The 23,542-nt window shown below is 39.9% G+C and overlaps 1 protein-coding gene across 1 annotated transcript in view; it reads right to left on the bottom strand.

Moving 5' to 3' along the window:
* The window catches only part of LOC126263488 (neural-cadherin-like), a 412,393-nt gene that overhangs the window by 29,154 nt on the left and 359,697 nt on the right, over window positions 1-23,542 (bottom strand). The window contains exons 14-25 of the mRNA XM_049960581.1: window positions 20,099-20,307; window positions 19,605-19,768; window positions 16,341-16,509; window positions 16,052-16,258; window positions 15,610-15,881; window positions 14,949-15,154; window positions 14,592-14,734; window positions 13,451-13,711; window positions 12,344-12,694; window positions 1,893-2,006; window positions 1,606-1,792; window positions 128-317 (exon numbers count right to left, since the gene is read on the bottom strand). Coding sequence (XP_049816538.1) covers window positions 128-317; window positions 1,606-1,792; window positions 1,893-2,006; window positions 12,344-12,694; window positions 13,451-13,711; window positions 14,592-14,734; window positions 14,949-15,154; window positions 15,610-15,881; window positions 16,052-16,258; window positions 16,341-16,509; window positions 19,605-19,768; window positions 20,099-20,307 — 2,473 coding nt within the window. The remainder of the gene's footprint in view (window positions 1-127; window positions 318-1,605; window positions 1,793-1,892; window positions 2,007-12,343; window positions 12,695-13,450; window positions 13,712-14,591; window positions 14,735-14,948; window positions 15,155-15,609; window positions 15,882-16,051; window positions 16,259-16,340; window positions 16,510-19,604; window positions 19,769-20,098; window positions 20,308-23,542) is intronic.

Genomic DNA, 23,542 nt, shown 5'->3' with positions numbered 1-23,542 from the left:
TTTCCAATCACACCTAGTAAAATGTAGAAACATGCGAAGTTTGGGTCAAGTTTGAAGTTTCATTGTCCTATGATAAATTAAGTAAATTTAAATAAAAATTGAAGAAGCAACTGAATTAAATACTTACGTGCATTCATATTCATTCCACAGATCAACACACTCAAATGGATCAGGACAGATGACATTAGCACATGGTTTATTAGAAGGGCAGTTACGCTCTAAGTTTCTAGCCATTGTTGCCTGTCCCCATTGAGTCCCGTTCATTGCAGGAGGCAGAGGTAGATGTTTCCCTTCCAGTCTGATGTCATCCAGGCAGCCTAAAAAGTATGCAGCTCTTAAAATTTCTATCTTTGCACAATTTCAAGTGTGACTTTACCAATTTTTCCAACAGGTCTTGATGTACTAAAATATGTATTTTGCCAAGTTTCAGATTATATTATTTAGTAACAAATACTTATGCAACATTAACTCTATGCAGAATCTTTGTTTGTAGAGAAGCAGACACTGCAAAAATTTACTCTTTGTTTTCAGCAATGTGAATAAGATTTCTCATCAAAATTTGAAAATTTTCTTATGTTAACTCTTGTCGTAATACATGTTGCCCATTGTGGAAGGACTGTTTACACTCAACAGTTTCTCCAGGAATGAAACAAACTCTCTGTCCACCATGTCACTCATTTTGGCATTATCTGAGAAAGGATGCAATATGTAGTTATACATCTGATGCCAACTATGCTGTGGAAGTCTACTTGCAAAGTTTCAAGAACTATAAAGTGAAGTCCCTAGGAATATACTACAGTCACCTGTGTGTTTTCACCATAGGACCTGCAAAGACAAGATTGCACCAACTGCCACACATACAGAGGCATTCAACAGTTTGTTTGTTTTGTTTTAGGGTGCAAAAACAACTAGGGTCATATGCACCCATGTCAAAACTGTAGGACATGAAGACAGAGTGGAGTTAAAAAATGACCACATGTCAATCCCAATCAATGTAAGAGAAAACAGCTAAAAACAGGGATGTGAAAGAAGGTATGTAATATACACCATAGAGAAATGGAGGTCCAGAACTAAAATTTAAATGCCCATCACCATATTGCTACAACGGATAAAAAGTATATTGCGGTCAACAGTCCGTGGGTCGTTTGCTAAAACAGCCAATAACTCAGACGGCAAACACAAGCGGGAACTTCCCCCAAGCTATATATGGGAATGAAATGGGAAGAAACCCTAATATATAGTCAAATTAGAAGTACTCCCCGTCATGCACTTCATAGTGCTTTGCAGGTATGGATGAAGATGTACAAGGTCTACACATATATTCCTATTGTTTATAGTTCCTACAGGCAGAAAATTGAAGTAAATGTTGTTATTTATACACATGAAGCGCTGAACTGTACATGGTTTCAGAAACATGGGTAACTGACAGATCAAAGGTAAAAACCATTATTACAAGATTATATTCATAAAACTGAATAAACTGTAAGGACAACAACATTACATTACAGAAAACAGCAACACAAAGCTTTCAGAGTTTCTTTCTGGATAACATATAATTTTTATAAATAACAGTTGTTTGAGAATAGAAGATAAAGTGGAAGTTACCTTTCTGGTAATCAGCATAAACTTCAAATGTTCGAACTCCTGTATATTCTGCTTTTCCTCCAGCGTAAACACCTTCCTGCTTATCTACCAGTAAAAGCTGGTGTCCCTCAAAGGTGAAAGTTTCGTTATATCTACGGCCTTCGCCACCATCGAGTTCCAAAGTTGCAGCCGAACCATGTCGTGAAACCTGACATGACAAAAACACGTTAGTAGCTGTTTGGCAACCATACACAATTTTTACCATTCTATCCACAAATAAAAGTTGAACAAACAATGCTCAGAAATACCTTAGCTGTATGCCATTGTCCATCATCCACTGCAACTGCACTCAACCAGAGATCTTTCTCCTCAGTACGAAGACTATTAAGATTATAGCGGAAATGTAATCTGCTATCTTTAATCTGAAAGTATATATGTTTCAAATAGTTATCAGATCTTGAAAACCCATGAACAATTAATGATACATATCATATAACACTAAACACAAGTATTAGATCAGTAACTTAATTATGTTGAGTAGGTCAAATGGAATGAGCAAGAAAGGTTTGTTGTTCAATTTGTAATGCACATATCTTAAATTTGTTCTATCTGTGTGACTGCCAGCACTGGTCCGTTTCTACCTGAGTACTGAATATCTAACCCACTGCAGGGCTGAATAATTTACTTTTGCATTTAGTTTCAAATGTTGCACTTTCATTTCAAAATTATGTTATTAACTGTAATAGACATGAAGATAAAGGAAAAATACAATACAGGGCAGAGACGTGAACAGAGAAAGCTAGCATAAGTCATTAATGATTCTAGCTCATCTGAGGCTTACTAGATATGTACCAAGAATCACTATAACAGAGTAATGATGGAACTGTAATTATAGAAGTGTATAGTTACTTTCCTTTCTTCTGATCCATTATGTTCAGAAGTTCTTCATTCTCTCTGTCAAGTTTTCTAATTTTCATCTTTCCAATGAAGTGAATCTGAATACGATGGCTTAAGACTCATTTATCAAGCTGCCAACACTGTGCCAGTTTTTCCAGTTGGAGAAACAGTAATTACATGAAACTTATGATCCCCTGACAGATAGCCAGCATAGATTCAGAAACAGTTATTCCTATGAAACAAAACTAGCTCTTTATTCACATGAAGTAATCACTGCCACTGAAAGGAGATCTCAAGTTGATTCCATATTTGTAGATATCCAGAAGCCTTTTGACATGATTCCTCACAGGTTGTTTCTAACCAAATTGCATGCCTATGAGTATTGTCTGAACTTTGTGAGCGGATTTGTGATTTCCTGTCAGAAATATGGCAGTTTATAGTAGTTGACAGGAAGACACTGAGTGACATTTGACATTTCCTAAGGAAGTGTTACAGATCCTCTGCTTTCCCCAATAAAAAAAAGAACACCATCAAAAAGTCATCAAAATGGGATGGAAATCAGTAGATGGGACGTGTTTGTACAGACAACAAATGATTACAATTTCAGAAAAACTGGATGAGTTATTCAAGAGGAAAAGCTTCACAAACTGAGTATTTCAACAACATATTGGTCCACATCTGGCCCTTATGCAACGAATTATTTGGCTTGGCACTGATTGATAGCCTTGTTGTTGTTGTTGAGGGATATCGGGCCAAATTCTGTCCAAATGGTATGTTAGATTGTCAAACTAGCAAGCTAGTTGGGGGATCCTGCCCATAATGCCCCAATAATTCTAACTGAAGAGAGATCCAGCGACTTTGTTGGGAAAGATAGGGGTTTGGCAAGCATGAAGACAACCAGTAGAAATGCTCACAGTGTGCAGCCAGGCATTATCTTGCTTAAATTTAAGGCCAGGATGGTGTGCCATGAAGGGCAACAAAACAAGGCTTAGAACATCACTTATGTCTCACTGTGCCGCATTGGTGCTGTGGATGAGAATCGAAGCGGTCCTGCTATGAAAGGAAATGGCACACCAGACTATCACTCCTTGCTGTCAGGCCATATGGTGAGTGGCACTTAGGCCGATATCCCATCACTGCGCAGAGCATCTACAAACACATCTGCACTGGTCATGGAGTTTATTTTGATATGAGACTCATCACTAAAGACAATTATACTCCAGTCAATAAGGTTCTGTTATATCCTAGCCAGTAATGCCACCCGAGACCGCTGCCAAAAGGTTGGCAGCATCAAAGTCCGAACGCCGTCCGCATAAGCAGCGCCAGCGAGACAGGAAATCGCCACAAGTCTGCGCGCGCCACCGCTGGCTTCTGGCTTCTTAAGCGCTGGAGTCGCGAGCGCTAGGACAGTTCTGTATTCGCCGCTCAGTTGTATACTCGCCACCGAATTGTGTACTTGCTAGTCAGTTGTGTGTTCATCGCAGCAGATTTGTTGTTTGTCGTCAGCCGACGCTGACCTAGCCGCTCCGACTCGAACTAGACAGATTTCTGTAGACACGGAGTTCACTACTGTGTTCCTGTATCTTCGTTAATAAAGATAAGTACCGACTTTTATTTAATCAGAGTGTTGGGTTTTCATCTTTCTGTTCACTGTTCCAGCGGACCGGTCGGCCCGCTATTAAAAGTGTGGCGGTGACTTTGTAAGCCGTTTCTACAGCGAATTGTTTGTCGCTACGAACGCCACCACAAAACTGGCGACGAGGGCTTCCGAACTCGTGTGCAGGGCTGGTTCAACTTGTTTCTGGTTATGCTAATTATAGCGATAAAATTTTGGGGGCTGGTTTAATTTGTGTTCACTATGTCTGCCGAATTACAACAGTTGATCTTGTTACAGAGTCAGCAAATACAAAGTCTGGTGGAAGCAATCGCCAAACAAGCGGCTAATCCTCCAACACAAAAGGAACAAGCACAGGCAGCACCGTCTTTCCGTGCTTTTGATGCATCAAGAGAAGAATGGCGAGAATATTTCGCGCAGTTGCAGGCGCACATGACAGTCTACAAAATCACAGGTACTGAGCAGCAGCTTTATTTAATTTCCACTGCAGGCGTGGAAGTCTATCAACTACTTTGTAAGTTGTTCCCGGAATCCAAGCCAGAAGCTTTAGACTATGACGTTGTTGTTAACAAGCTTGCTGAGTATTTTGAGTCGCGAGTTCATGTGGCAGCAGCCAGATTCAAGTTCTTCAGATTAAAGAAACTGCCACATCAATCTAATAAACAGTGGTTAACAGATTTACGGGGCCTCACCCGGCAGTGCCGATTTAATTGTGTGTGTGGAGCTTCCTACAGTGATGTCATGTTACGAGACGCTATTACTCAAAACATTGCAGATTCTCGTATTCGTGCTGCTATCTTAAAGTTGCCTGACCCGTCATTAGAGACTGTGATGAACATTATTGAAGCCCAAGATACTTTTGACTATGCTGAGTGTGAGTTAGATCAGCCATGTATTTCTCAAATTGCCTGTGCTAAGCAAGTTATGTCACACCCGCGGCCCCACCGGCAGAGTCAGACTATAAACACTAGCCGGCCGCGTCATGTTAAACACATTCGTCAGCCGCGTGTGCAAAATGATAGAGTTAAGTCTTGCCCTAAGTGTGTTCTTGCTCATCCTCGTGAACGTTGCCCGTTAAGAAACGCGGTTTGTCACTTTTGTCAAAGGAAAGGACACATCAATACTGTTTGTTTGCATAAACGCAAGAACAATTCTAGTGCTGCCCAGCCCATGGATATTCATGTTCTTCAAAGCCAGCCCGCCCAGAAGGTCGCGTTTAAAGACTCTTCCACGGTTTGTGTGGGTAATAAACTTGTTCGCAATAAGCCACCCACCCAGCCCTCTGCTATGCGACCCAAGCGTAATTCAAACGCTGTAAAAAGTAATGTACAGACTGCAAGTGAAGCGGGAGTTGTTGTTCCACCCGCCCAACCCACGAGTTGTCGTAAGCAGCGAACACGCGCTAAACGCGCTGATTTTGTGTCTTCCGCCTCCGCTGCACCGATCCAGAGACAGTGTAATAAACTATTTGTGAAGCTACGCATCCAGGATAAGACCTTCAATTTTCAATTAGACACTGGTGCGTCTGTGACTCTCATAAATAGTGCTACGTATGCGGCTATCGGCCGCCCTAAACTTTCAGCGGCAAAACATTCTTTGGCTACTTATAGTGGAGAACAAATTCCTGTGTTAGGTGTATGTAGCGTGCCAGCCACAGTCCGTGGCAATACAAAAACAGTTTCATTCACAGTGCTCCGCGCTACAGACAGTGTAAACATTTTCGGATTAGACTGTTTTGACTTGTTTGGCCTGTCTATCCAAGACAATGTGTTGCAAATTAATTCTGTTGTTGTTCCTCAAGACAGCATAACCGATTTGTGTAAACAATACAGTGACATATTTAAAGATGAACTAGGTTGTGCTGCGAACTTTGCCGCTCATATTACGTTAAAAGATAATTATCAGCCTCGATTTTTTCGTGCTCGTCCAGTGCCTCACGCCCTCCGGGCACCTGTAGCAGATGAACTTCGTCATTGGCAAAACAACGGTGTTATTCAACCCGTTTCAGCGAGCCAGTGGGCTTCTCCCATAGTTATTATAAAGAAACCGTCTGGCAAGTTACGTTTGTGTGCTGATTTTAAGTCGACAGTTAATCCTCAGACTGTCATTGATTCTTTTCCTTTGCCTAGACCGGACGAGCTGATGGATAAGTTAGGGGAAGCTCGTTTCTTTTCCAAAATTGATCTCCGTCAAGCATATTTGCAATTGCCCCTCGACGAGCAATCACAACAGTATTTTGTCATAAACACGTCGTTGGGGTTGTTCCGTTTTCTGCGTTTGCCTTTTGGTTGTGGCGTCAGCTCCAGCTGTTTTTCAGCGTTTTTTGTCACAACTTCTGGCTAATGTGCCATCGTGTTGCAACTATTTAGACGATATTGTTGTGTCCAGTCGGACGCCTGCTGAACATTTCTGTAATTTGTAGTGTTTGTTTACAGTGTTGTCTCAGGCAGGCCTACGTTGCAACATCGATAAATGTTCATTTTTCCTTACGGAGATGGAGTATCTGGGACATGTTATTAATGCTCAAGGCATTCATCCCTCCCAGTCACATTTAGCAGCTATTCGTGATTTGCCCGCCCCTCGCAATCTGCCTGAATTGCAAGCAGTTCTTGGCAAATTGACATATTATATTAGGTTTATACCTAATGCATCACAGATTGCTGCACCGTTGCATCGTCTCCGCCGTAAGAATGTTCCATTTGTGTGGTCAGCTGATTGCCAATCAGCCTTTCAGCAGCTTAAAGAGGCTTTATTGAATGATCGTTGTCTGGTCCATTACGACCCTAACAAGCCTCTGGTGTTAGCTTGTGATGCCTCTTCTTTCGGCCTCGGTGCTGTGTTGTCTCACCGAGTTGGTAACACCGAACGTCCTATTGTGTTCGCATCTAAATTGCTAAACAAAGCTCAGTGTAATTATAGCCAATTGGACAAGGAAGCGTTGGCTATTGTGTTCGGTGTCACAAAATTCCATCACTACCTCTATGGTAGACCATTCTATTTAGTAACAGATCACAAGCCCCTGACGTCACTGTTTCATCCGTCTAAACCAGTTCCTCAGCGGACAGCTCAGAGACTACAACGTTGGGCTCTTTTGTCATCACAATACCAGTATGAGATACTGTATCGCCCTACAGCTCAGCATGCAAACGCTGACGCGCTTTCTAGATTGCCGATTGCTGCGGATGATGTCTTCGATTCCTCTGACGACTCTTGCCATCAGATTGACACCGATGAGCGTCAATCCCTCCGGGATTTTCCGATTGATTATCGTCAGGTGGCACGTGAGACAGCTACGGATCCTCATCGGAGTTTACTATTACGTTTTGTTCAACGTGGTTGGCCGTCCAAGGCAAAGGACATATCGGATCCTGTGGTTCGTCGCTATTATCCGCAACGTCATCTGTTGTCCGATTCGCACGGAGTTTTGCTGTTACGCACCGAGAATGACCAGCTTCGTGTAGTGGTTCCCCAAGTGCTCCAATCCAAGGTCCTCGACTTGTTGCATCAAGGTCATTGGGGAGTGGTCCGCACCAAGCAGCTTGCCCGCCGTCATTGTACATGGATCGGTATTGATAAGCAGATTACGCAGATGTCTACAGATTGTTCGACATGTGCCGAACACCAAGCTGCTCCGCCTCAACGCTATTTTGAGTGGGCACGCCCTGCCGGTCCCTGGCAGCGAGTACATATTGATTTCGCTGGTCCATATTGGAATTCTCGTTGGCTCATCGTGATAGATGCATTTAGTAATTTTCCGTTTGTTGTGCCCATGCAGTCTACAACGTCTGCACAAACTATACAGGCATTGACTTCAATTTTTTGTATTGAGGGTCTTCCAGAAGTTTTAGTGTCTGACAATGGTCCACAATTTACCTCTGCTGAATTTGAAAGTTTTTGTTCTGCCAATGGCATTCGCCATGTTCTTACTCCGCCGTTCCACCCTCAATCGAATGGTGCAGCGGAACGTTTTGTACGCACATTCAAGGATCATATGGACCGCCTTCGTGCTACGCACTCTCGTCAGCAGGCCCTCATCACGTTCCTGTCGTCGTACCGGACCACGCCACGCGACGGCCCTTTGCCTGCGGAGCTTCTCCACGGCCGTCGTCATCGCACCCTACTACGGTTGTTGCACCCCCCGGATCGACCCGCCGCTTCTGAGCATCGCACGCGTTTTCAACGCAACGACGCCGCTTTTTTCAGAGTTTATCACGGTCGCCGTCGTTGGGAACGTGGTACCGTGATAAGTGTCCAGGGTCGCGGTTTTTATACTGTTCAAGGTGCTACTGGGGTGCACAGGATGCATCAGAACCAGTTGCGCCGCGCTGGCCGCCCGGATTCTGCCGCTCGTTCTTTGCCCACAGATTTGGTCCGCGGCGGGTTCCAGCCGCGCCTTCCAACTTCGCTGCCGCCCCCAGGGCAGCAGCAGCAGCCGTCGTCGTCGCTACCACGCCGACAGCCCGTCCTGTTGATGCCTCGCATGCAGCTTCATCCGGGAGCGCCCCAGGTGGTCGCTCCGGCGCCTGCGGTCCCTCTTCAGTCGCCACCACCTTCGGAGCTGATTGGACGTCGACCCCTCAGCCGGACCGCCTTCCCAAGCGGTGGCTGTGCAGCCTGTCCTGCAGCCGCTTTCCTTGGGCACCCCCAAGGAGTCTGACACCGCAGCGTCTTGTCCGGCGCCCACTCAGCAGCCGTCGACACAGCGTCAGGAGACGCTGCCTCTCTTCGTGGGTCCCGACGCCCCGTCGCGTCCAGTACCAGAAGCTGCGCCCGTGGTCACAGGCGTGCACCCTGACCTCGGTTTTCAGTCGGTGTTTCCCGAGGCCCCGCGCAGCCAATGCTGGGGTGCCGACCAGGGACTGCCACCGACAACAGTCTCCGCCCCGGTCTCTTCTGCTACGCCTGCGGCCAGACCCCTCCCCCGCCGTCGACGCTTGCCACGTCATTATTCAACGACAGTGCGGCGATTTGGGGGGGAGGAGTGTTATATCCTAACCAGTAATGCCACCCGAGACCGCTGCCAAAAGGTTGGCAGCATCAAAGTCCGGACGCCGTCCGCATAAGCAGCGCCAGCGAGACAGGAAATCGCCGCAAGTCTGCGCGCGCCACCGCTGGCTTCTGGCTTCTTAAGCGCTGGAGTCGCGAGCGCTAGGACAGTTCTGTATTCGCCACTCAGTTGTATACTCGCCACCGAATTGTGTACTTGCTAGTCAGTTGTGTGTTCATCGCAGCAGATTTGTTGTTTGTCGTCAGCCGACGCTGACCTAGCCGCTCCGACTCGAACTAGACAGATTTCTGTAGACACGGAGTTCACTACTGTGTTCCTGTATCTTCGTTAATAAAGATAAGTACCGACTTTTATTTAATCAGAGTGTTGGGTTTTCATCTTTCTGTTCACTGTTCCAGCGGACCGGTCGGCCCGCTATTAAAAGTGTGGCGGTGACTTCGTAAGCCGTTTCTACAGCGAATTGTTTGTCGCTACGAACGCCGCCACAAAAGGTTCCATGTTCAAGAAATGCCTGGAGATGCTCCTGATACTGGTGGCACACCATACAGCCTGACAACTTGGAGTCAAGGTCTGGAGTGCCATTTTTTCATAGCAGGATCCTTTGGTTGTCATCCATAGAACCCTTATAGCACAGCAGTATATTGATGATATTCTATGCCCTTCATTCCGAGACATCCTGGACTTACATTTCAGCAAGATAATGCTTTCCTGCACACAGTGAGAGATTAGATTAGATTAGATTAGTACTTGTTCCATAGATCATGAATACGACACTTCGTAATGATGTGGAACGTGTCAGGTTAATAAAAGGTGTCTACACAAGATATTACATTACACAAAATATTACATGACACGTAATATTTTTAATTTTTTTTTACCCACATTATATCGAAAAATTCATCTAATGAGTAGAAGGAGTTGCCATTAAGAAATTCTTTTAATTTCCTTTTAAATGCTATATGGCTATCTGTCAGACTTTTGATGCTATTAGGTAAGTGACCAAAGACTTTCGTGGCAGCATAATTTACCCCCTTCTGAGCCAAAGTTAGGTTTAACTTTGAGTAGTGAAGATCATCCTTTCTCCTAGTGTTGTGGCCATGTACACTGCTATTACTTTTGAATTCGTTCGGATTGTTAATAACAAATTTCATAAGTGAATATATATAATATGAGGCTACAGTGAAGATCTCTAGCTCTTTAAATAAGTGTCTGCAGGATGATCTTGGATGAGCTCCAGCAATTATTCTGATTACACACTTTTGTGCAATGAACACTCTTTTACTCAATGATGAGTTACCCCAGACTATGATGCCATATGAATGCAGAGAATGAAAATAGGCATGGTAAGCTAATTTACTCAGATGTATATCGCCAAAATTTGCAATGACTCTAATAGCATAAGTAGCTGAACTCAAACGTTTCAGCAGATCCTCAGTGTGTTTTTTCCAGTTCAACCCCTCATCAATGCATACACCTAGAAATTTTGAATATTCTACTTTAGCTACCGATTTCTAATCGAATTCTATACTTATCAATGGTGTCATTCCATTTACTGTGTGGAACTGTATATACTGTGTTTTGTCAAAGTTTAATGAGAGCCCATTTGCAGAGAACCACTTAATGATTTTCTGAAAAACATCGTTTTCTACTGCTTGCCTTCTTGCTTGCCAAACCCAACCTTGGCCAGCAAGGTTGCCAGATCTCTCCCCAATTGAGAATTCTTGGAGCATTATGGACAGGGCCCTCTAACTAGCTCAGGATTTTGATGATATAATGTGCCAATTGGACAGAATTTGGCACAATATCCCTCAGGAGGACATCCAACAACTATCAGTCAATGCCAAGCTGAATAAATGCTTGCATAGGCACCAGATATGGACCAATGCGTTACTGACTAGCTCAATTCATGAAGCTCTTTCTCCTGAACACATCATCCAATTTTTTTGAAATCATTTGATTATCAAACAATGGAAGCTTCTGGTAGGAATATCAACAATGTAAGAAAAGACAGATTGCTACTTACTGTAACAAAATGAACTGCAAAAAGACAGACACGAATCTGTATTGTATGAAAAGTGGCAATTGACCCTGAACAATAAAAAGTGTAATGTCCTACATACAAATACTAAAAAAACTGTTAAATTTGGGTTACACAATAAACAAATTTAAGGGTTGTCAATTCAACCAAATACCTAGGGATTACAATTACAAACAATTTACATTGAAACCACCGCACAAAAAATTTTGCAGGGAAGGTGAACCAAAGATTGCATTTTACTGGTGGAACATTTGGAAGATGCAGCAAATCTACTTATGAATCTCCATATGCTGTGCATCCTCTCCTGCAGCATTGCTACACCACACAGGATCCTTATCCCACAGGACTCAAGGAGTACATCCAAATAGCTCAATGAAGGGAAGTTCATTTTGCATTATCATGAAATAGAGAAGAGTGTGAAGTACATGATACACAAGTTGGTGTCACAGTCATTAAAACAAGGGTATTTCTCTTTGTGGCAAAATTCTTTCATGAAATTTCGATCACTAGCTTTCTCTTCCAATTGTGAAAATGTTATTTTGACTCCCACCTATGTAGTGAGAAATGACCATCATAAGAAAACAACAGAAATCAGAGCTTGCATGGAAGGATTTAAGTGTTCATTTTTCTCATGTACTGTTCTTGAGCGAAGCCACTGTGAAATAGTGTAAAAGTGGTTCTATGAACATTCTGCCAAGCACTTAGTGTCAGTTCAAGAGTAGTCATGTAGATGTAGACATCTGTAACTACAATTTTATGTCTCACAATTCACAATTTTGGCTGGAAGTGGCCAGACTGATATTGAATGTCAGCTTGTAATCTATACAAGTGCTTATTTCTGAATACTGAGATCTCAGAACATGTGACAATTAATAAAGTAGTTACAGAAGTGAATGAATGAAATTCGAATGACAGATAGATTTGATATCATAATACTGTAGAAGTAAAGGACAAAGAATTCAGAAATAAAACTGTAGTACATATAGAGTGAAATACATATTCAGATGCAAATAAAGACAATGGAAAGATATGATGTGAGATCAAGACTGAAGGAAATGATGTATTTTGGAAGTAGAGACATGGGAATGCAGAACAAAACTTGAGTGTCATATTAGAATGGAGAAAACTAAAGCAGCAAATGTTAAGGTATGACAGCCATTGACCTCCTGTAACAATGGACAGAACAGTGGAAAGCACTTACCTCAAGAATTCCATATTCCCGGTTGTGCTGGTCACTGACACGGAATAGTTCACCATGTTGCTCTCTTGTGCGAAACCTAAGCTGCATCTGAGTAGAGAAGCGATCGGGTTCAAAGGACAAAGCATACTTGACATAGCTCTGTGTTTTGAACATAGTGGGCACAGTAGGCAGAGTACAGCTGGGACCTGTCCATCCAGGTTTGCACTCGCAACGCCCCTCTGAGAGACTACCTACACAAGTACCATGTTCCCAACAGCGAATGGTAGAGTCCTGTGTGTTGCATATTTCCTCTGTCTGAGGGCAACCAGCTACACTGTTGCGATGATGGCCAGGATGAGCAAGGTCATAAAGCTGCAAAGAAAGAATAGGATAAAGGGATTAAAAAAGCAAACAAATACAATACAAACCTCTGATCTGCTAAGATATCTCAATATACACTTATAATGTGGAGAAAAATACTTGTCAAAACAATGGACAAGATTTACTGCTGATTCTGTCTTGCTCACACACAAAATATCATCAAACAAGATAATGAGAATTATAGAAACAGTGCAGGTCTTCCTACAGATCATATAAAGAAGCCTTGCATATCAATAAATAGAGTAATGATGAAATAAATAGTCTTTTCTTAATTTGCAAGAAAATGACGATCATAAAAACTTAAAAATGATGGGTTTTGTGGAACTGGAGTGTCAAATTGCAATGCTGCACTAGTTAACATCAAGTAGAATTAACAGAGAGAAACCAGAAAGCTTTATATACATACACGTACATGCACATTAAAAAATCCAATTTTTTAATTAGAGATGTGACTGCACTAAGTTTTCAGTAGATGCGAGACATAGAAGGCATACATACCCACATTGAAAGCAAAATAACAATAGCAAACACAGTTCTCGTCCTCATTTAAGTATATTTATCAAAATTCATTTTGTTAGTTACTATTAGGCCATAAGCTGTAAGTACAGATGTTTCATTTGGTATGAGAACTGACAGAAAAGAAATTTAGGAGCTGTACATTACGTATCGATTATTAATTTCTAATGAATTCCACTATATTAATTAAAACAACACCAAAGAACTTTAAAATTTGACATAGCCCCTTACCTTGCTGTTGTGGAAGACATTTTTAATACAACCATCAAAACCTTTTCCAGATGGTGCTGCATGCCAGTGGTACAATTCTGGGTTAATAGTTTCCACAAACCAACCCCCAAGTTGCAATGGCGCATTCACATTCAGGTATTCGTTAAATGGTGGAATGGTACCATGTGCCTGACAGCTTGAATCATCAAAATCTGGTGGAGTTCCATCTTCCAGTTCAACTACATCAGCAGATTTGCAGTAATCTATTACCATGCGAACATTCTGCATTAAAGAAAAAATGTTTTATTATATTTCCAGCAAATATATTTCTTGGGTTAGAAATTAAAGTGGAGTCTACATTTATCAAAATACTATAACATGGAATAAAGATTAGTGGACTGATGTGTGGTGTACAAATACATGTAACAGAAAACAGTATTCGTAGTAGCTCCAGAGCTTTTGCTATTTTTCCAGCAAAAGTACACACACACACACACACACACACACACACACACACACACACACACACAGGTAAGGCAAGACTGATAGAAGAGATCGAGAAGATCCAACGGAGGGCAGCGTGCTTTGTTACAGGATCATTTAGTAATCGCGAAAGCATTATGGAGATGATAGATAAACTCCAGTGGAAGACTCTGCAGGAGAGACGCTCAGTAGCTTGGTACGGGCTTTTGTTAAGGTTTTGAGAACATACCTTCACTGAAGAGTCAAGCAGTATATTGCTCCCTCCTACGTATATCTCGAGAAGAGACCATGAGGATAAAATCAGAGAGATTAGAGCCCACACAGAAGCATACCGACAATCCTTCTTTCCACGAACAATACGAGACTGGAATAGAAGGGAGAACCGATAGAGGTACTCAAGGTACCCTCCGCCACACACTGTCAGGTGGCTTGCAGAGTATGGATGTAAATGTAGATGTAGATGTATATCAATCCTGTGCCCACAGGTGTGTGTGTTTGGGTGCGAATCTGGGTACTTTTGTTAGAAAGTTCAAAAGCTGCTGTGAATACTGTCTTATTTTACATATGTGTATGCAGGACACATTAGTCTGCTATAGGCGAGTAGTTTCCTCCTCCTTATTTTACAGATTATTAAATATGATTAACTTAATAAAACAACTAGGGCCACATCAGATTTTACCTCAGTATCCCAAAATATATCAACTCTGTGCCATTCTCCATCATCTAAACTCTTTTTTGTTTTCACACGTAGTTCCAGAGTGCCTGATCCAAAATCAATTAAAAGCTTAGGCATTCCACTTTCAAGCTCTAAGGAAATAAAATCTGAAACATACAAACAATAACCATTTCAGTACTACTTGATTTACATCAGTGTTTTGTTCTATATGAAAGTGTGTAGTGGAATTTATAATCTATTAATAATAATAATAATAATAATAATAATAATAATGACACAATTTCTATCTAACTAGCTTTCTGTCCATTACACTACTTTGCCTGCCAAAACTTACAGCTTTCAGTTTCATGCTGCACATACCTGACACAATAATTTCATTAGACTCTGGAGGCACAATAGGTCCATTATAAAGCAGCATTCCATCTTTCTTTTTTGTTATAAACTCAAGGCTGAGATGAGAACTATCACACATTTCCAGAGGAGGATACCATGCCCACCCATTTCCTCGGAAACTACGACCTGTCTGCTGACACCTTGGACCACCATAACCAGTTGGACATGAGCAACTGCAAAAGATTCAGAATGAATTAATTAGTTTTTTCCTGTCTCAATAGTTATTTAAGATTTAAATAGATATATACTTAATATTTAATTTGAGCTATGTCTTTAATTCGAAGGACATTTGCTGTACTGTCCTCTGCTTAACCATCTGAAAGAACATGATTGACCAATTAAAATGTAAAAAATAAGGTTTCCTATTTTTAAAAAAAATAGTGGATACTAAGGTGTTTAGAGACAGGAAAGAGGTAATAGCTAACAACACTCTCTTTTTTCATGCCAACTAACATACTGTTTCATTAAAACCAGACTTAAGAGTTGTTTGATATGAAAAACCTTAAAAAAGAAGAAACATCTGAAATTATGGAGGGAAATAACACAATAATGGGAAATGAACTATGTTAGAAGATCTTCAGACTCAGGAAATACAATTTAAAGGAACACATTAACTCAGTTCACATACCTCAGTCCAAATCTGCCCTCCATACAACGTCCTCCATTATAACATGGACTCAATCTACAGCTCTCTCCTTTACTGAAATTACGTGCACCACAAGTACATTCTGCTATGACATCAACACGCACTCCTACCAGTGCGGTCTTGTTGGCATTAACCATGTATGGTAAATTACTAATGTCTAGTATATTTGTACAACTTCCTTCACACATCACATTTTCATAAAGGCACTCATCAATTCCTACCATAGTTATATTTATACCAACATCTTTTTCAATCTGCAACAGAAAAAACAAGCCTTAAATCAAGAAACCAAACAAAAATGCATTTTTCACCATAAGAATTCTCAAAAAAAAAAAAAAAAAAAAAAAAAAAAAGAGAGAGAGAGAGAGAGAGAGAGAGAGAGAGAGAGAGAGAGAGAGAGAGAAATCCGTTATGTATAGCCTACCTCCTCTCTGTGCATAAGCACAAGTCCATTCAGTCTCACAGGTTTGTAGTATGGGGAGCCATGGGCTGCAAATCTAATATCCGTGACAGGTGGATGCTTTTTTCGTAACTGTACACTAAAAACATCAACATTCTCCCTTTCTGTATCGAGCAATTCGGCTAGTTTGTCTCTGAATCGATCAGCTTTGCTCCTCTGAAGGCTTTGTGTCTACAAGAACAAAGACAGTGTGTTGAAGTTGGTATAAAAATATATGTCAAATAGAAAAATAAATCAGAGCCAGTTTACATACCCTGTAGTTCCACACTCTAATGAAATCTTCATCTGTAATACCAGCTATTCTTATAGAGCCAGAGTTAATAACAGCATCATGAGGAATCTCTCTGACAATGACTGTTACGTTTGCTTGTACATCAGTCTGAGTGTGTTTACGGTCATACACCTTGAACCTCAAATTATACCTAGAAAGATATAATAATACCATATTTAATGAATAGCTTATATGTGACATTAAGTAATACACTGAGTTATAAAAGTCATGGGATACCTCCTAATATCATGATGGACCTCCTTTTGCTCAGCATAGAACATAAACTTGACATGACATGGACTCAATAAGTCATTGGATGTCCCCTGCCCAGATACTGAGCCATGCTACCTCTAGAGCCATCCATAATTGTGAAAGTGTTGCTGGTTCACGTGTTTCTGCATTAACTGACCTCTCGGTTATCTCCCATAAATGTTTGAAGGGATTCATGTTGGATGATCTAGGTGGCCAGATCACTTACTCAAACTGTCCCCAATATTCTTCAAACCCGACATTAAAAATTATGGCCTGGTGACAAGATGCACTGTCATGCACAAAAAAGTCCATCAATGGATTAAATAGTCTCCAAGAATCGAAAAGTAACCTTTTTCATTTAATGACCAGTTCAGTTGGACCATTCCATGTAAACACACTGCACACCATTATGCAGCCACCACCAGCTTGCCTTGTTGACAACTTGGTTCCATGGCTTCGTGACGTCTGCATCACACTTGAAACCTATCATCAACCCTTGTCAACTGGAATCTGGTTTTCATCTGACCAGGCCATGGTTTTCCACTCACCTAGGATCCAACTGTAATGGTCATGAGACCAGGAAAGTTGCTACAGACGATGTCTTGCTGTTAGCAATGGCACATGCATTGGTCGTCTGCTGCTGTAGCCCATTAACGCCAAATTTCGTTGCCCTGTCCTCATAGATATGTTTGTCATACATCCCACAATGACTTCAATGGTTACTTCATGCAATGTCACTATTCTGTTAGCACTGACAACTCTACGCAAACACTGGTGCTCTCTGTCGCTAAGTGAAGGGTGTTGGCCACTGCGTTGTCCATGGTGAGAGGCAATGCCTGAAATTTGGTATTTTCGGCACACTCTTGACACTGTCGATCTTGGAATACTGAATTCCTTAATGATTTCTGAAATGGAATGTTCCATGCATCTAGTTCTAACCACCACTCCTCATTCAAAGTCTGTTCATTCCATTGGGTGGCCATAAACATGTCAGAAATCTTTTCACACAAATTACCTGAGTAGAAACAACAGATCTGCCAATGCGCTGCCCTTTTATACCTTGTGTACAGGATGCTATCATCACCTTTATATGAGCATATTGCTATCCCAGGACTGTTTGTCACCTCAGTGGATAAGGCTGGGTTGGATATTATGTGAGAAGAAGCCTCTTAGTTATAGGCCAAAACAACAAGTGGATTCTGTCAGATTCTTGGACAGCCTGTGTTCTCCATCTCTGTTCCTTTCTTTTGTTCTAATTCTTGCACATCTCCTTGTCACTTTGTTACTGTTCTCTATCACTTCTCTCTCTGTTGTAAGTTTCATGAGAAGCCCAAGTCAGATTCAGATGTAGTTATCCTTAAAGTGGTTTTCCAGAGCTTCTTTAATTCATTACTAGTACCTTTGCTTCACTTCTCCATTACTTATTTAAAGGCAGCTTATACCTTGACCAGCCCTACAAGATATGATACTAGTGTCTTCAAATCACACTCTATCAAACAAGTGACAAGAACTTTCATCATAATACAGAATGAAGTGCTACAAGAATGAATGTTTGTGAGATAACTGGATTTGATTTAATCAATAATTGATCAAAAATGAAATTGCAAATACATCAAGGTGTAATCACTTCAGTGAAAATCCCAGAATATCTCTAAGATGAAAATGAGGTTGTTTAGTTCAGTTGAGCATATTAATGACCTAGCAGACAAATTTTTTTGTAGATGCTGCAGTTATCTATAACAAAGCATTGTTTGAGTAAAGGTGCATAAATACTCAGTCAAGTCTTGATGAGATTTCAAAGTGGTGCAAAGATTGGCAATATGCCTTAAATGTTCAGAAATATAAAATTTTGCCGTTGACAAAATTAAAATACAGCATGATCTTATGACAGCAATATCAAGGGGTCACAGTTTGAATCAGTCAACTCATTAAAAAAATCTGTGGGTAACAATTTATGGGGATATGAAATAGAATGATCACATAAGCTCAGTCATAAGTAAAGCAGGTGGCAGACTGCATTCCATTGGTATAATAAAAGGGAATCAGCCTATAAACCAAATAGCATACAAAACACTCCATACAACCCATCCTTGAATTTTCCTCAAGTATGTAAGAACCATACCAAACAGGACTAATAGAGGATATTAAATGTATACAAAAAAGGACTGGTAATAGGTTCGTCTGACCCATGGGAGAGTGTCATAGTGATTCTGAAAGAAATGAACTGGCACATGCTTGAAGAAGGATGCAAATTATCTTCTGAAAGCCTACGAAGAAAGTGTCTGGAACCAACTTTATGTGACAAACCTAGGAATGCGCTAAAAGCTCCACAGGGATCATGAAGACAATATTAGACTAATTATGGTGAGCAGAGAGGCATCCAGCCAACCATTCTTCTTGCACTCCATATGAGAATGAAACACAAAAATAACCTTAGAAATGGTACATTGGGGTGTACCTTCTGCTATGCACTTTATGGTGGTTTGCAGTGTATAAACTTAGATGTAGATGCAGTATTGAAACATTGTCAATACCCTTTCTACCTTTTTCAGTCACGTCATATTATTGGGCACAAATTTGTACTAGATGGGCAAAGTATCAACCACAAAAATGATAATATCTACTGCGACTGTTTCAAATTTGTGAATGAATCAGAAGTATTTGATTCTAATTTGAAGAGTGTGTTTGAGGATGAGATGAAGATATGTTACTAGTGCTTCATGCACTACAACAATAAACCCAATTCAGTTTGACAGATTTAGGTTTTCTGTGATTTTTCAGAAGTATCTTCAGCTGAATGATCAAATTATTTTCTTAAAGTCTGTTTCTAACAACCTTAGGGTTTACAGGACATTGACCTCTAAAACTCTTCTTTAAAGTATTACCTCTATTTCACAAAAAGCCATCCTTGAAAAGTCCAAAAATTCTGTGGTCTTCATAACCAATCTCTTAAAATGAATCTCATTATTGACATTTTGAAACTTTTAGAATTACCTGCCATCCTGTGTGCCATGTCTCATGATTATCATGCCTGAATCTTCATTTAGTTTAAATCTGGGATGATCTATTCCTTCCCAGTAAAACTTCTTGTCTGGCAAATCCCAATCATCCAGATCATAAACATAAACACGTCCTATTTCTGTGTCTGGAGCCTGCCCCTAATTTAAAAGATAAGAATGAAACATGTAAACAATTAATACAGAAACATGAAGTAATTTTAACAAACAACAAACAGTTACATTTATTTTTAGCCCGCAAATTCAGAATATCTTACTTCAAAGATGTGTCAATGAATTCCATCTTACATAAAAAAAACATAGCTTTTGAATATTTTCTTTTGTAAATACATGACCCACAGAGAAAATTGGTAACCATTATTTTATATATAATTAAAAATGTACAAGTGTAAAAATAGTGTGAAAATGTTTTAGGAAACTGAACATGTTTACTAATTTGTGATGCCAAGCATATTATTATAATTCTCATACCATGTAATTGTAGACAAATATTTCCTTTGAACCAGGTTGCATTTTGTTGTCATTGACATCACCAATGACTACAGTAAGTGTGCTAGTGCCAGACATTGCAGGATTACCAGCATCCTTTATAACAATGGGAATCAAGTACTCCTTCTGCTGTTCTCGGTCAAACGATCGGAGAGATGAAACAACTGCCATTCCATCTCCATTAGCACCCTCTACAAGGAAAAAAGGAAATGTTTCTACACAAGTTTTTTTATTAAACCACTTGATACTATTATTATCAACATATTTGGACTTGAATAAGTGAGATAACTCAATAAGTGAAACCACCAGACATCTTCATAAGAGAGACTGACATCCATAAAATCCAGGAAATGCTCGCTTTACCTACAGTCACGTTATCCATACATTAAAATATGTCTATTGTTATATTTTTCTGAATTTGGATGAATTGTAAGTGTGTGCATCAATCACATTTTCACACATCAGACAAACACACATTGCCTTTTTCGCCCTCTTTACACAGCATCAGTGTTTTAGGAAACAACGAAAAACTAAGCAGGCATTGGTTGCTGAGGAAGATTCATCATATTCTCAGTATGTTCAGGCATATATTAGAACACCTCCATCAAATAATAAACACAGAACTGTGAGTGTGTTTCAGAGTGAAATGGCTTGCCTCAATCCACCCTTCATAAGATTGTGAATGGGAAAGATCCCATAATGTCTCTGCATTCTGAGGCATATGGAAATATACAGAGATAAAATTAAGTTGTGAATTTTCTACAATAGTAAAATGGCTTATGAAATGGGTCAAACATAAAAATACTCCTGTGTTTGGATTACTGTTGGACAGAAAAGTTTTATAGTAAACTTTTACAGCTAGTAATTATTGGTTAAAGACTTTTAAAAGATGTAATTATTCAGTTTTTAAGAAAGCAGCTGGGGAATGCAAACTTGCAGATCAAGATGTGTGTACTCAACAGAATTGAAATCTGATAATCCTTTTACAAATTGCCAAGCACTTCCCAGCTAAAACATTCACATTTGAGGAGAAAATGTGAACAAAGTGCAGAGCACCTCACTATTCTTTTCTACGCCTGGTGTATATGTTGAATTGAAGTTTGTAGCTGTATAAAAAACAGCAAACTTGTAGGACCTCTTTATTGAGGCATTTCTGAGGCCAAATTTAAACTTAATAGTATGGCTTCAGGAGGCAAAATATTTATTATTGTCAATAAAGTCATATAAAAGTACAAGGAAGTACCCCAGTTTTTAGAACTTGGTCACCTCTCATCCTCATGACAGGTGGATTCCCATCCTGGAATCAGAGGGACCTGCCCCTCCTTTATTGCTCTCCTTAACCTACCCATTTTTCCTCCCAGAAGAACGTACTAATAGTTCCAGAAACTAAGATAGTTTCTTGCATTTTTATATGTGTCTATTGGCAGTTAAGTACTAGCTAGTCAGTTAATCTCTCAGTTTGAAAGTTTCATCATGTGAATCTTTTTTATGATGCTTTTATCTTAAGAACAGACAATGCTCAGGTCACACACAACACTGTTTGTGCTGAAATTATAATCGTTGTACCTGTGGAACAATTGCAGTTCCAACTTCTGTGTAGAGTGGGTCACACACACATACGAACAGATATAAGAGTCAACTATTATGAATGTCACCAGCAGCCCAAACTGGTGGAGAGCAATTCTAGCCATCATTAGTCTTGTACTGAATGGTACACTTAATAATTACTCTCTAAAAATTTTAATTACCAGTTGCTTTGGATGATAGTGCATGAAGAGATGGGTTAAATTTGTGGTATGGTAATTTAAATATTCACAGCTTTAAACTTACTATCTGAAACATGGAGGCTTGGTGGATAAGGGGAACATTTAAGGTATTGCTGAATAAAGGTGAAGAAGAAAGTAAGAACAACAGAAGAAAAATCATTCTTTTTGTTGATAACTGTTCTACCCACACAGAAGTATCAACACTTACAAATGTGAAATTCATTTCTTTACCTCCAAATGCCACCAGTTGGTTACAACACTTGTGGTAATCATTATCACAAAAACATCATCAGAAACATTCTGACTAGTCTGGACAAGGACACTGATCCTGAGATAAATATAGTTCTTGGTATGAAACTTGCTGCGAAAGTTCAGTCAGCAGCAAATGACAGTATTATCAAGAACTGTTTCAGGGAACCTGGATTTAGATCTGTAAGGCAGCCAATATTTTGAGCCAGAGAAAAAAAATACTGAAATTAGTCCTAGCAACTAGAAATAGAACATACTGGTTTCTTGCAAAGCAATCATTGGCCACATTAAAAGGCTTTTTAGTGTTGACAACAATGACAGTTGTCGGACAATATACGGATGACAATGTTGTTACTGATTATGTCAGCACATCCAATTGTTACTGATTATGTCAGCACATCCAAAGAAAGAAAAAGTAACAATAATAGACTTTATCACACAAATGTCTGTTTTGAAGAGGAATAAATTCTATCCCAAAAAAGCAATATGCTTCAAATAGGTTAGAAGAAGTCCGCATATGTTTTTGATTTTTCGACAGGTGAGTCAGTTTTTTAAAAGATATGAGAGGTTGAAAACCATATTCAGAATAACAAACTGGAAATACAAAGAAAGCTGACAGATATCTTTAAGTAAATGTAGCTAGGTACACAGTAAATGACGTTAAAAATTGCATTATAACTTGATGCAGTATAACTTAACACCCTTTTCTTAAACTTCTCCAGGTCAGACATGTAACTCCTAAACCATGACTAAGGAAAACTCCTAAATATGAGAGAGTCTATACCTGAAATTCTATTAGTGAGAAATTTCAATAAGTGGTTCCTTGAACTGTCACTTATCCAGGTTTGACTGTATTATGATTATTCCAGATGTTCAAATTCCACAATTTTCATGTTCATGTGGTTTGTGCACTAATAATGTGAAGACATGCAAAACTTCAGTGATAAGTTATAATAATGTTGCTCACTGCTTATACATTTCATTTTCTATCCTGAAAAAGTCCTGAACTTTTGATAGATCATTTTTTCTCATTCATTTTTCTGTGTCTTATCCATAACATTGTGGTCACATCTGTGATTAGATTATGTCTTTCCACAGTGCATTAGAAGTTCATGTTTGTTAAAGCTTAAACTGTAATTAAAACAGTATAAATACAAATGTTTTTTGGATGTATGAAAAAACGAGGAATCTTTGGCATTTCTCCAAGAAATAAAAGAGAAACACCTAATAAGCAACATAAAATCATAAACACATGGGTACAGTCATACTTTCAACGCCACCTGTGATCTGACGTTAAGTGAAAATGGAGAACACAATTTTGGTCTTTGATACCTCAGCCTTCATTTTTGTGTACCTCATCCTCACTGCAGGTGGGTCTCTCTCACCCTGAGGTCTAAGCAATCTGTCCTTC

The sequence above is a fragment of the Schistocerca nitens genome, chromosome 6 (assembly GCF_023898315.1).
Source record: "Schistocerca nitens isolate TAMUIC-IGC-003100 chromosome 6, iqSchNite1.1, whole genome shotgun sequence".
Classification (NCBI taxonomy): domain Eukaryota; kingdom Metazoa; phylum Arthropoda; class Insecta; order Orthoptera; family Acrididae; genus Schistocerca; species Schistocerca nitens.
This window is presented reverse-complemented; position numbering and strand designations above follow the sequence as displayed.